Source organism: Acinonyx jubatus, chromosome B1, assembly GCF_027475565.1.
Source record: "Acinonyx jubatus isolate Ajub_Pintada_27869175 chromosome B1, VMU_Ajub_asm_v1.0, whole genome shotgun sequence".
Taxonomy (NCBI): domain Eukaryota; kingdom Metazoa; phylum Chordata; class Mammalia; order Carnivora; family Felidae; genus Acinonyx; species Acinonyx jubatus.
Window position 1 is genome coordinate 160,613,786 of NC_069382.1, and position 14,963 is coordinate 160,628,748.

Genomic DNA, 14,963 nt, shown 5'->3' on the forward strand with positions numbered 1-14,963 from the left:
GGCTGGGCCCAGGCGCCCGACGCAGGAGAGAGCTGGGAGAGCACCAACAGGACTCGGGCAGAGGCCCGGAGGAACGAAAGGCAGAAAGCAGAAAGGCCAAAAACAGCGGGCGGCAGGTTCAGCTGACTGGACTTCCCCGCAACACAGGCGCCGTGGGAGAAAGGAAGCCTGGGGTGACCGGCAGCCTGGACTTGAGGCCAGAACCCGGGTCTGAGTCCTGGATCCACTGCCGCGGACAGAGTGACCACGGTGCAATGTGTCTGCTTCTCCGAGGCCCACTCTCCTCCTCCGTGAAGTAGACCGAAAACGCCCCCGCCTGTCACTCGAGAGGCTGCAGAGCAGCTGCAGGGGGCGCATGGGGAAGCCCCACGTGACATCCGGGCACCTGGAACTGAAGGCTTCGCCGAGCCGGAAGGCGGCCCAATGACCCTGGGGCCGAAGGTGGAGGAGTGGCACCCTGCTAATGTGATGCTGGAGGGGATGTGACAGAGCCCGGGAATAAGGGGACCACAGCAACGCAGGCAAGGAGAAGGAGGACCGTGGGCCTCGATCGGATCGGCAAGGCTGCGATGGAAGGCGCCACAAGAGGCGAGCAAAGGAGTCCTCGGGGCACAGGCTGCGCTGACGGACCACGGCCGGCGACGGGGCTACGGCAGATACGTGGGCAACTCTGGCCCCCAAACAGAAAAGCTGGAAAACAGGGCTTACTTTGGTGAGAAGGCAGAACGCTTCTACACAAACTTTACCAAACAGGAAGAAACAGCTGACTTTGGGAGGAAAACGATCTCGCGGGATGAAATACTTAATCTTACAAACTGTGTATCTATTCTAAAAGCATCTGGCAAATAACTTCTGCATACGATTACGCTAATGCCATTTGGTGGAACACTGTATTTGCATTTCACCATACCATTTCTAACATCTATAAACTTTCACGGGTTGGGATTTTATGTGAAGGTTATGAGACATGCAAAAATGCACAAATGAGGACACCACAGAGAACTACTCATGTGCTACCGCAGATGCACCAGAATTCACCGTCGGGTAAACCTCTGGTGCGGAACTAGCAGAGCCGAAGCACGTAAGCAGTGAAAAAGACCAACGTGGTGGTAAGAAAAAAGGGAGTCACCTGACACTGAATTCTCTGCTTTAAATCACAATCGATCAATCAAGCCCAATGCCCTGAATGCACCAAACACACCAACTTAACAGAAAACACGACACCGCTCTTGAATGGAGTGTGACCGTGTGGGCTGGGGACTGCGGGCGAATGAACACAATGCCAACTGGTGCCTCAGAATCCACTGCCTACGGTGACGAGGCTGAAAAACTGAGCCTTCATTCCGCTCCAGGAGAACCGGGGTCACACACTTAGCCCAGCCTCACGATGTGACCAACAAGATGCTCACTTTTCAAAATGACGACTGGAAATTAGGGTTGAATAATGTTCACTGCAATTAGCTTAGGTCAGAAATTCAAACGATTTCCAAATACAATACAGGAAGTGAAACAGAATCAGATCTGCAGTTTACTCCAATAACTCAATGGGTGAAGGTTTGTTGTTTCAGGAGAATGAAAAGCTTTTCTAAGCCTATCTAAAAGACATTTAGAAAAGTGTCTATTACATGCCAGTTTATAAATTACTTCTAAGCCAATAGCAAGAGCTATTCAAGGTCTGGCACCATAGCTTTTTGCTAACAAACTACATTTTTGCCCAGAATCAGGGTTAGCGTAGAAAGCGTACATGTAGAAAGAAATCCTAACTAGCACCCTGGGAGTAACTTACTCAACCTTCTTTGCTTGCAGCATGTAAAAACAAACCTCAAAAGGCAATTAAAAAAAGGGGGGGGGGGGAGGGCGGGAGGAGAGGGAAACATCTGGATAGGCTCCAGAGAACTCACCCGTGCAAAGTCAAATGCATATCTGTAAATAAGTTTAAAGTTTGTAGAATCATTTAATAATGATCTTAAGTAATCCAAAGTATTTCTGAGTTTTTCTGTTGTATCACATCTAGAAAAACAGAATAAAGGCGAATTATAACCTGAGTTTTTTACTTAACTGGGGCAGTAACATGAAACAGAATACCAAAAGACAATAAAACCCTGGAGTTGCAACACATTCATGATGACCCATTTCCCTACGTTTTTGATTTTTAAAAATTTCAAATGTACAGAAAAACGGAAAGAATAATGAACAAGCACCCATATACCCATCCCCTCAGTTCATAACACACATTGTCACATTTGTGCTCTCATGTGCACTTTTTTCTGTACCACTTGAAAGTAACTTACTAACATGATGACACTTCACTCCTAAACACTTAAATACCATCATCACTCCTAATATTCTATCAGTGTAAACTTTCTTAGCTAATATACAACCCATATACAAAGTTCCCCAGTGTTCCCTCAGTTTTCTTCACAGATGCTTTTTCTTGATCCAGGATCCAATCAAGGCTCACGCATTGCTTTTAGGTGTCATATCTCCTTAGTCTCCAGAAGGGTGTCACCTCTCTTCTTTCTTGACAATGCCATTTTTGAGAACGGTTGTTTTGTAGAATCTCCGTTTGTCAGATAATTTCCCTCTGATTATACTTAAGCTAAATGGTTATGACAACACTGCTTGTGAGGCCCTTCTCAGTGCACCCCATGAGAGGACTTGTAACGTCAGTCTGTCCCATTAGGAGTCACGGTAAATGGACTCATTCAGTTAAGGTAACATCCCCCAGATTCTCCATGAACAGGTATTTTCCCTCCTCTGAAACAGTATGTAATCTATGGGATGATATCTTGAGACTGTGAATCTTGTTCCCGAACAACCTTCCATCCGGTGGTTTTAGCCTCCACTGGTGATACCACCCGAATCGACTTTACATTTGAAGATGCAAAACGGTGATTTTTCTGACTTCTATCACCCTTACCGGCTGAAGTTATTCTATAAAGAAGAGTTCTACTCACCACCTTTTGCGTTTTCTGGACTTAAGGATTTTTGCTTTTTATTCAGTGTTACAATCTTTTACTGCCTTTATTCTTTTTGGTGCACAAATCGTCCTCATTTGGGCAGTGGCCCATTCAAGCTGGTGCCAGTGTCCTTCTGACATGTACCATCAGTCTCTGAGCACGTCCTTGCTTATGGTACAAGATATTCCAGCTCACCTTGTACTTTCTCTACCCTAGACTTGAAATCAGCTATATCTCCAGGGAGCTTTGGTGATGAAAACCTGTTTTTACAGATAAGGGACACACTGTTTATTTTTCCTAAGGAAGCAGACTGATTGGCTAATTTTACAAACTAATTTTCTGTTCCTCATATCTAGCCCTTAAAAATGAGAACCAAGAGTCACCATTTCCATCAGCAAAATCAAAGCTTTTCAATGCTGGACGTGCTTTCTTGTGTTCCCCTGTAGGGCTTTCACCTACCACTAAGCATAAGTAATACACAGTAAAAGTATTATCAACGTAAACAGTTTATATACTTTATAAACTAAAATACCGTTCATACGTTCACATCATAGATCAGCACACTGATCTATCTTTAGCAATAAATTTGTAAAGGTTTCTTTTTGTAGCTAACTACAAAATATTCCCCCATAATCTACTGAGATAATAAAATACCTAAAAGTCAAAAATTAGAGTAAATGTTTCACTTCTATGAATCTACAACAATTTAGAATGTGCTGTATTTCTTCCGGATGTTTGAAAACTAAAAAAGATAACAATTAGACTGTTTTAGAAGTCAGAAAAGGCAGGGGCGTGGGTGGCTCAGTCGGTTGGGCATCTGACTGCGGCTCAGGTCATGATCTCCCAGTTCGTGAGTTCGAGCCCCGCATCGGGCTCTGTGCCGACAGCTCAGAGCTTGGAGCCTGCTTCTGATTCTGTGTCTCCCTCTCTCTCTGCCCCTCCCCCGCTTGTGCTCTGTTTCTCAAAAATGAATAAATGTTAAAAAAAAAACAAAACTGTTTTAAGAAGTCAGAAAAGGCTTCTTTAAGGGACTGAAATGTTAGCTAATGGCTGAGAGCAGAAACAGGATATTTCTGGAGCAGAGGGTTTTCCAGATAAAAGGAACAGCATGCGCAAAGGCCCAGTGGCAGAAGGGAGCATGCCAAGCTCAAAGACTAAAGAAACCCACTGTGACCAAATGGAAGAGAGTAAGAGGGGAAGTGGTTCCAGGATAAGGCTGAAAGGGAGGTGAAGCCAGGCCATAAAGGGTTTTGTGGTCCATACTGTTTTTTGTTTTTTAAATTGAATCCTAGAAACACTGGAAGCCACCTCCAACCATGGGAGAGACCACAATCAGGCTTGCATCTTGAAAAATTCACTCTGAATCTCTGTGGAGAAAGGCTGGGGAAGAAAAAAAAGAGAGATGCCGATAGCCTAGTTAGAGATCTAGCACCAACCCCCAAAAGAGGGCTGGTAGAAGCTGACAGGGCACACGAGAAAGCAGGAAGTTGGGAGTCTAGGAGGCAGGAAGGGAGCAGGGCCTTCTCTGCACTGGGGACTCTACTGTATGGTTTGATTTTTTACTGTATACATAAATAACTAATGATACTTTATTAACAATATGGCAGAGGGTCAAAGAGGAGAGAGACCAGCTAACCCCGAAACATTTAAGGCCGAGGTCTCTCCTCTTCACTGGAAAGGAAGGTTAAGGACCAAAGCCACAGGAAATTGGCCAGATTTTGGCAGGGGGTTTAGTTTAGTCCTGTCCAATGAGAGGAAGAAGAACAGATGTCTGTTTCAACAGATTCAAGGGCAGAGAGCACTCACTTAGATATCTGCTACATAGCTAAAAGAAAATAAAGTAGCCATGAGTCTTTGGGTAGAACCACAAGGCAAAATGGAAGTTCGTTAGCATGCCTGGGAGTCTAGCTGCCACCCTAGCAAAAGATGTCCCCTGAAAGACGTTTTCATTTGTCTTAAGACGCTCAGATCTCCTGTCTGGAGTATAAAGCATGAAATACCAAAGTAAAATTTTCACTTTACGTATGTAATAAAGACAGTTACACATGTCAGAGCTATTACCATCAATAAAGAGTTTAATCTGCTTTAAAAGGGACCCTGCCCCAGGGCGCCTGGGTGGCTCGGTCGGTTAAGCGTCCCACTTCGACTCAGGTCATGATCTTGTGGTTTGTGAATTGGAGCCCTGCATCAGGCTCTGTGCCGATGGCTCAGAGCTTGCTTCGTATTCTGTGTCTCCTCCTCTCTCTGCCCATCCAATGCTCATGCTGCGTCTCTCAATAATACATACACTTTTTTTTTTTTTAAAGGGGGGGGGGAGGGCCCTGACCCACAGAGCCTCTGGAGTGACCCCCAGCAGGGAACACGCCTCTGAGTCACCCGGTCCGAACTACAGGTTGCCATCTAGTGGCCACTCAACAAGATCAAGTGAAGAAACTGGCTTGTCGGGAAGTTGAAGCAAACCAGCCCAGGACTTCAGGAAGCAGCCACATCTTCAGCCTCCCCCCTGCCCCCTCCCCCCTCCCCATCCCCGCTTTCCGGTGTATCACACGTAAGAAAACTCCTGTTAGTTTCTGAGTGACATAGTGCCACACCGCTCAAGAGCACCGTTTTCCAAAACAAAACGTGGCCATACTGTGAGATCATTTCTTCCGTGACTTCTGCTCCTGTTACAGATTCAGAAGCACCAGAAATCGGGACAATAAGCACCAAAGGTTAAAACCAAAAGGAGTTCTCCATTCCCTGGGGAAAGGCCTTCACCCCTTCACTTAGCCAAAGGTATTTTTCCAGCCAATCCTCACTTCTGTGCAAAGTAAGCTACAAGTCTAACGCACTTTTGTTTAGCTTAAACAGCTTTGTAAGTTTGATTCATTAGAAGTAACCTTAAACCCACGTGTTGGAACAAGGCGATAGAACAAACAGTCCACTGAAATGAGTTGTGCCTTCTCCTGACTGAGAATGAGCTACAGAACGTGGAATGAACATATCGGCCCCCCCACCCCCGCCAGATGCCCCCCGTCACTCCTTCCAGCACTTCCAAAACACTGGCCCTGGTGGGGCTTGCACACAGCTCGCTCCCCTCCCCAGTGTCCAGGAGATGGAGTTCTGAGAGCCCAGGTGGGAGTCACAGAGCATCACTTCCCTTTCCTGGTTCTAGACGTGCTGCCAGAGACACCCAGGGAGCAGCGGAGCATAGTCCCCACTCCCTCTGTCCAGTAACCATTTTCTTCAAACTTAGCATCTTAATCAAATATTCTATTATAAATACAGGGATTGTCACATACACTTTAATTCCAGATTGAGCTCAAAACACTTCACTGGACAGGTTTAATGAAACCAAAAAAGGGCAAAAAAGACAAAAATCCAAACTAGAAGACAAAACAGGCAATTCAGTAGACAGACTACTTTCTATCTCTAGAGCATATTCGTCTCTGAGTATTCTTATTTACCAGGTGTGGACGCCTTACAAATACAGTACTTACGTAATCAATTCGAGAAGCATAAAGAGAAGTGGCCTTACTATTTTTGGATCTTTTGGCTGAACTTTGCTTCTGAGCCCCTGCCCCAAAAGGACTGTCTTGCTCGTGAGTTTTATTTCCCCAGGATGTAGAATACTGCAGTTGGCACATCGCTGCCATCCAAACACTTGCTGAACAAATGAATCTAGGGAGGTTAAGGGAGGGGGAGTGGAGGTTCTTAAAACTTGCAATTCGACTATTCTGAACTATAGAGAACCTTAAAGGTTGTTCTGAGTAATGATCTCTTCCTCATTGATGAGGAAACCAGTCTCCGAGTTTCGTATCACACAAGAAGAAAGCAGGCTCCTCCCTGCTCTTAGAGTGGACCCAGCTTGTCACCTCATCTTGAACTACAAGGACCAAGTGGCAGTACCCTAGAGGAACCCAACTGCCCCCGTGTGTGTCACACTGAGTGGCAAGCAGGGTTCCCAACAAAGAACCTACGGGGTGGGGTCCCTGCAATTCCCCTCTGCCCTCCCTGAACTTACACAGACCTCCCAGGAAACTGCATACTTCCCAGGTAACTGCATACTTCCCAGGTGGTGTGGCCCTCAAAACGCAAGGGAAAGGCCCGGCAGTGTGTAACATTCTTTTGTAAAGGCAAATGTAAAAAATAATCTAGAATTACTTAAAAATGGATATTATAGCCTCTTAAGACAAATGAAAATGTGCCCGAAACATACTAATGGTGCCTCCTCTGAAGGCTTGAAATAAAATCTTGATATGGCCATGCATTCATCATTACACGGGCCCCCCTTTAAAAAGTGCAGCCATTATGTGCTGTATTCAGAAGGCAGTTAGGAAAGGCAGGAGGGGAAACAGTGAAAGTTAGTAGACTTAAAATTGTTAAGGAGATGTTCCCAACATAATTTTTAAAGAGATTTCAGAGGACTTAACCCTAAAATTCTAGAGCATGATGACAGGAAAGTGTATGGCTTTATCTAAAACTCATTTGCCATCAGACAACAGTTGTTAAAGGAAGAATGCGACTTAAGAATCAGAAGTCTTGGGGCACCTGGGTGGTTCAGTCAGTTAAGCATCCAACTCTTGATGGCTCAGGTCATGATCTCCGGTTACGATCAAACCCCACGTCGGGCTCTGTGCTGAGTGTGGAGCCTGCCTGGGATTCTCTCTCTCCCTCTCTCTCTACTATTCCCCTGCTCGCTTGTGCTCTCTCTCAAAATAAACATTAAAAAAAAACAAACAAAAAGATCACAAGTCTTGGGTTTTCTTCCCATTTCTGCCACTTACTTTAACACATCATGTATCCCATGTGTCCCTTCTAAGCCTCAGTTTCCTCATTTGTAAAATGTGCAGGATAAAGCCTGATTTGTCTTCCTCACAAGGAAGGCAGCCGTGAGGCTCAAATGGAAAAGCAGCAAAATGACTTATGAACTACTAAAGCATGGTGCAAATAAAGCATTGTTATCAATAACAAATGGATAACAATTTTGGCAAATTCCAAAATTATTTGAATAAAACCATAAAACCATTTCCACTCCAATTTCAATCCAGTAAATGTCAAAGTCTATTATTCCTAGGAAAAGTAAAAAAAAAAAAAAAAAAAAAAGAGTCATTCCGTAGATCAAAGTTACTATGTTAATAATCTGCTCTTCATCTTCAGGTACCACTGAAATATTTACTTACCCATCTCAACTGTATCCTTCAATTCAGAATACAGAGTAACAACTGTTTACTTGAATGAAACTTTGTGTACACTCACACACACACACACACACACACACACACACACAATGAACACATAAAACCACTGTTTTTTTTCTCATTCTGGATAACACAAATAGACTCTTTATTATTATTTTTTAACCACTGGAGTAATGAAGTTCCAATTTTGCCCAAAGGTAAAATCAGAATATATAAAATACATATTTTCATTTATAAGTTAAACTTCAGTCAACTTTTTCTCCCTAACTGTAAGCCAGATGCTGATAGGCCTTTGCTTTTTAAGCTCTGAACCTGTGCTAATATGACAGTCACTAGACACACATGGCCATCAAGCACTTGAAATGCAGTTAATGCAAACTGAGAGGGATCATAAATGTAAAATATGTACCAGATTTTGAAGACTTAATATGAAAAAAAGAATGTACAACAGCTCATAAATTTTGAAAATATTGATTATATGTCTGAATAATAATATTTTGGATATCTGGAGTTGAATAAAATATATTAAAATTAATTTTACCTGTTTCTTTTAACTTTTTTTTTAATGGGACTGCTAGAAAATTTAAAATTACATATGTAGCTCACATCTGTGAGAAGAGGAGAGGCTGGTCTATTTTCTATTGGGCAGCTCTGCTCTAGAAGAATACTAAAATAAACAATACACATCATAGAAAAATTGTAATTGCAAAACATCATGCATACTGTCTTCTCTTCATCATGAAAATGGGATTTGGCCTTTACACCTATAGCCACAGGTGAAGTTTGCCAGATCACCCGGCTTTCCTGCAGTCACCCAACCCAGGCTCCTGACCCGCCAGGGAGGAGGCAGCCAGCTGGGGAGTGCAAGGACGCCACCCGCCTCCCGACCAGGGCAGCCGCGGGACTTACTGTAGAGAAGTCATTCCTTTTAACCATTCCTGCAGAGTAAAATAACCCATGTTTTGTGCATCCAATTTCCAAGCTAGGACAAGCATAACTACCTGTATAAAAACAAACAAAAAAGCAGACCAATCAAATCAGAACGACAGATCTCAGTAATTAATCATATTAACAACTCTCCAAATGCTTCTGTTCGCCGCAGTTTAGTCACTGAAATATCAACAGGGTAACTTCAAAAATGAGTTCTAGGCTGGGAAACATCCAAAAGTTTGGTAATTCATCTGCTGACAAGGGCTTGGGGAGACATGAACTCTTATGATGCAGAATGGTGGAAATGTAAAGCCATTAACCTCTCCACAGGGCAATTCTGCAGTATTTATCAAAATTAAAACCAGTGTTTGACTCAGCAATTCCACTTAAGGAAAGTTATATTATAACTTATACCTGTGCACGAACACAAAGATGTATATTCAACAATATTTTCCGCAGAATTATTTATAGCAGCAAAAGACTGAGAACCCAACATTAATCAGGGACTAAGTATATACTTCCCTGCTGAATACTTTCTATACAAAGGAATACTATGCTGCCATTAAGACAAATGAAGTAGAGTTATCAGTACAAACAGGGAACAACCTCCAAGATTTAGTGAAAAGAGCAAGCTGTAGATCAGAGGGCAAGTGGTGAGTCATACACAATAATGCAGCTGTACCACAAATACATTAGTGTTTGTGAGCTGAACTATACACACTGAAGAAAATTATTGTGAAGTGGCCCCACATCCCACTTAAATAGCGCTGTGCCTGGAATGAGCACAGGATGAGTGACAGGGCCCAATCACTTCTCAGCGGGGCGCCACTCTTGCTTTCAGTGAATCTTCTGAAACTCTGTAGGCATCAGGAACTGTAACAACTCTAGTTTATGGCACTGCTTGTCACTCAGCTGCTTTAGAGAAAAGATGACACAGAGATACTGCCAGTGAGTTTAATAAACACCTGAAGGAGTAAAGACAAAATTACATTTCAAAAGCGCATCTAGCTTCCAACTATCCAGGGCTCTGCAGAGGGAAAGAGCTGAGGCCATCCATCCAAGAAGAGGGTAAAGAAGAGGGACAGGGATTTCCGAGGACCATCCTGCCACTCTGTGGGACTGCGTGCCTCAGGACATTGTCCACACCTAACGGACATCCAAGTCCTGACCTGGGGATCACATATTCACTGCTAAATGGCTACATCTCTATTTGTTGTAACAAAACAAACAAACAAACAAACAAACAAAAAAATCAATGGTAAGAAAATAGACCTGTGAAAATTGGCCAGGGACTAGCATGTTCCACATTTGGCAGCTAATGTGATTTCTTTACACAGGACCTGAAGGCTTCATTTCGACGGCTGGAAGAACCAACCCAACCATTAATCCATCACCCACATGCCCCACTGGGTCAGATGGCGACGGTGGTAAAAGGAATCGGGATGATGTAACATGAAAAAAGTAAGGCAAGCAGTCAATTAGAAATCACTCCAGATGATTTAATTGGCCTCTGAAAGCCACTACACAAATTAAGTACTGTAGAACAATACTATTTAGGAGGTTCAGAAAGTCGGTCCTTGCGTTTGCCAGCAAGCTAGCTTGTGGACTAAAAATGTCCAGCTTTGTCTAATTTATAGCTGCAAGATTAATGAAAAGCTTTCTCTTGATGCTGACTCTATGGTTTTCCACGTTAGAAGTGATTAGCAGTGAGAACCCACTGAATCTCTAAGCCCTTTCATCAAATCTCAATTAAATCAGTACATATCAATTTTTAAAGTCACTAGGTTTTTTAGATTAAACAATCTAGATTACTAGGTAGATTACTAGCACTGATTAGTAAACCAATGTTTCTACATATGCACACCATCACAAAACAGCATTGCTTAATAGGTTAAAAAATTTTTTTTAGTTTTTTTTAATGTTTATTTATTTTTGAGACAGAGAGAGACAGAGCATGAACAGGTGAGGGACAGAGAGAGAGAGGGAGACAAGACACAGAATCTGAAGCACACTCCAGGCTCTGAGCTGTCGGCATGGAACCCAACACGGGGCTCAAACCCACAAACCACAAGATCATGACCTGAGCCGAAGCTGTAAGCTCAACTGACTGAGCCACCCAGGCGCCCCTACGTTAAAAATTTTTTAACTTAAGAGACCCAAACTTCCCCAAAAGAGCACACATGTTCTTCCAAATATTTACACATTAGTGGATTTCCCCTCATCCCTCAGCTTTTCTTGGAATTCTGACTCCCACATAACAATTTACCTAGGTGAAATAACCCCCATTTTCAGTTTTAAAAAAACTATTTTGAGAGAGAGAGAGAGAAAGAGAGCACATGTGCACATGGAAGGGGCAGAGAAGAGAGACAGAATCCCAAGCGGCCTCTGAATGGTCAGCACTGAGCCGGATGTGGAGCATGACCTGAGCCAAAATCAAGAGTCAGATGCTCAACGCCTGAGCCACCCAGGCGCCCCTAACCCACATTCTAGAACTCAAACTTCCTATGTTCTCAAACGATATATATACTAAATGCTCAATAAGAAAGATTTAAAGTTCCACATAAACACTTGTTAAATTAAAAAAAAAAATGGTTAGGGCACAGAAACACACACAAGTATGCATGAAATGTGGCTAAAAAGTCAAAGTAGATATTCACACGATGAGTATTTCTTTACACAAAATGGACTTTTCTTATGGTAGCTAATAAGGAAGCTAATTAGGCAAACAAAAGGTTTTGCTGTGGCCGTAGTAAATGACAGTAGATTTGAATTTTACAAAGCTGCTTAAATTTCCTAGGCTATAAGTATCAGGCAAGGTGAAGGTTTTAAGTACTTTAAAGTATTTGAAAGTGCTAACTCAACAATGAGGACAAGGCTTTAAAAACAATTTTACTTCTTATTTTTCAAATGTTAACATTTCTGAAATTGGGATGCATTCCAAATGGATGCATATCAGAGTTTATTTAGCAACATTTTTTCTTTCTTAGTGATGATATACAACTTCTACTAATGGCAGCTTAGAACTGAAGTACAGTAATAAATACTTTAGAATAATCTTCTGAATTCAGTTTCCTAGTCTTCAATGGGATTCAACATGTTAAGTCTAGTTCTATTCCTAAGAGGAGACTAAGGGACACCATTGCCCCCCAAAAGGATAGTAAGAGCAGCTCTCTGTTACGGAGTACTGCTCTTTGAAGAACTGTGCCTTTCTTCAGTTAGAATCAACACCAGCCCTCCCTCCCACCTGACAGGCCTCCGGGCCTCTGAGAATAAATGTTCAGACAGTGCCTCTCACACCTGCAGCCTGACCCTGGCCTCCCAATCTCCTCCCTTTCCGGCCCTGTTGCCCACCTCTGATCACATGCTGATGACAGTCCCCTGGGCAGAACCTTTGGGTCTGGGGCACCTTGGTAGCTCAGTTGGTCGAGCATCCAATTTTGGCTCAGGTCATGATCTTGTGGTTCGTGAGTTCGAGTCCCACATCAGGCTTGCTGCTGTCAGCCTGTCAGCGCAGAGTTTGTTTCGGATCCCGTCCCCATCCTGTGTCCCTCCCCAGCTTGCGCTCTCCCAAAACTAAATAAAAATTGAAGAGAGAGAGGGAGAGAACCTTTGGGTCCGTTCTCAGGTCCAACTCACTCTTGCCCCTCTTATTATTCAGTCCAGAAAACACTCTGCCAACGTTGGCCCAGCTGTCATCAGGAAACTTCTTTCATAAGCCAGTGTTGTTTTTTTTTTTAATCTGTTTAAAAAAAATGTTTGTTTATTTTTGAGAGAGACAGAGACAGAGAGACAGAGCACGAGCAGGGGAGGAGCAGAGAGAGAGGGAGACACAGAATCCGAAGCAGGCCCCAGGCTCTGAACTTTCAGCACAGAACCTGCCAAGGGACTCAAACCCACAAACCACGAGATCATGACCTGAGCCAAAGTCGGACGTCCAACCAACTGAGCCACCAAGTGCCCCTGAAGTGTTCTTTTCTATGCTTGTGACTAGTCTATGGGCAACATCAGCCAAAATACTACTGGCAGTTTTCCCCAAACCTTTATACCAAAATGAATAGTTCATTAAGATACTGAACTAGATCACATTAAAACAAAACCTACAAGACAAAAATCCACGCAATGAGCAAAAGGCTCTTTAGAAAATGTAAGGTGTTGGAGGGAGTTGGGAGAGGACAGAGGCATACAAATGTCAAGGGTAAGAAAAGTTTTAAGAATGAAGTGTGAAGTCTTTAGAGTTGGGTTTTTTTTTTTGATTTTTTAAAGTTTACTTATTTATTTTTGAGAGAGAGACAGAGAGAGCGACTGGGGGAGGGGCAGAGAGAGGGGGTGAGAGAGAATCCCAAGCAAGTTCCTCTCTGCCAGCACGGAGCCCGATGCAGGGCTCAAGCTCACAAACCGTGGGATCATGACCTGAGCTGAAACCAAGAGTCGGACGCTCAACCGACTGAGCCACCCAGGCACCCCCAAAGTGTGAAGTCTTAATTTCCAGTTTTAAGAGCATGACATATGTGCATGGGCAGCACCTATCTTCCAAGAAGAGTCTATATGAGGGGGATGATCTCTTGTGATCTCTTCCCCATCATAAACTCATTTAGGACCTTAGACATATTTGTTAAATTGGAGGCTAATGCAATATTAAACTGCATAGTTAATGAACCAGGGCACCTGTATGAGCATAACTTTTCATTTTAGTGTAAGAGAGATGATGTAGGAACAGGAAAAAAATATTCAACAATAACATGACGATAAGAGTTGGGAAAAATAATTAAGCATATAAAATAACTTCTCAAAAAAATTTTTTAAAGGAAATACTTAAGGCCTTTATACTAAAAAGCAATCCCTGAGTTAAATTTAATCGGAAGTGAAAGAGCTATGAAAGATTCTTGATAATTACAACTTATTCCAAACCCCTATGAATAATTACTCAAAAATCTGGACAAACTCTACATTATGCTGAACAACTAGGGAGGGGGACAAAGGTACAGAATAGACTATGACTCGGCCCCCCAGCTCATCTCTCACGGGAGGTACACATGCCCATAACACTTTCTAAACATCTAGTTTAATTACTTTACTATCGTACCTTTTAGATACAAGAAACAAACAAGAGGAAAACATGACTGACTAGTTACACCATGCCAATTAAAACAAAAAAATTTTGCTTAGAAATCCAATTAGAATTGGAACTTGTTTCTTAGATTGCCTCACAAAACTAACACACCATTCCTTCTTTACTGTTGCTTTATTTGTCAAGGGACAAAAGACAAGAAAAATAATCAACCGATTTGCCCAACTTAATAGGCTAGACTTACATTTTCTGGTTCAACACCAATGTCTTCGCAAAATTTCTCCATGCCTTCAGGACCTACAATATCATCAGTACCTGCGATGAAATGCAATCTTACATAAATTAAATCTGACCACGTACATGATTATTACTACAGTGATATTACACTGCTGAAATATTTATTATTAAAATAAACGAAAATCAAATAATACCTACAGGCCAGAACTCCTTTCTGAAAAAAAGAAATCACCAAGTGTAAAGTGAAAAATATTCGGGAATTTCAGTTACTTCTTTAAAGGATTCGGCTCTGCACAATCATCTGTCAATGTATTGCCATGCCTCTCGACCTACGGACAGAGGCTACACATAATTTTTGTCTGAAGATAAGGCCACTTTGCTTCTTTAAAGTAGCGTACAGCTCTGCCTGATTTTGGTAATAATTTTTGGAAACATAGCAGAGAACCACACAATGTTCTTTATAAAATTAACTGGGAAATAACATAATCATTTCTTTTACATAGAAGAAAAGCCAGTAGTCTTTTTGTTCCTGGTAAGGCCATAAAGCCTCTTCCTCCTCGGGCCTCAGCTCTGCTTCTTCCCAAAAGA

At 42.6% G+C, this 14,963-nt stretch overlaps 1 protein-coding gene across 7 annotated transcripts in view; it reads right to left on the minus strand.

Annotated features, from left to right (window-relative positions):
- Window positions 1–14,963, minus strand: part of DCUN1D4 (defective in cullin neddylation 1 domain containing 4) — an 84,918-nt gene that overhangs the window by 16,268 nt on the left and 53,687 nt on the right. For 6 of the 7 annotated variants that reach the window (XM_053217379.1, XM_027056557.2, XM_027056543.2 and 3 more), the window contains 3 exons: window positions 14,383–14,453; window positions 9,050–9,141; window positions 1,902–2,010 (listed from right to left, as the gene is read on the minus strand). In XM_053217379.1, coding sequence (XP_053073354.1) covers window positions 1,902–2,010; window positions 9,050–9,141; window positions 14,383–14,453 — 272 coding nt within the window. Of the gene's footprint in view, window positions 1–1,901; window positions 2,011–9,049; window positions 9,142–14,382; window positions 14,454–14,573; window positions 14,607–14,963 lie in introns of those variants that run through there. The other variant, XM_053217380.1, reaches the window with a different exon arrangement.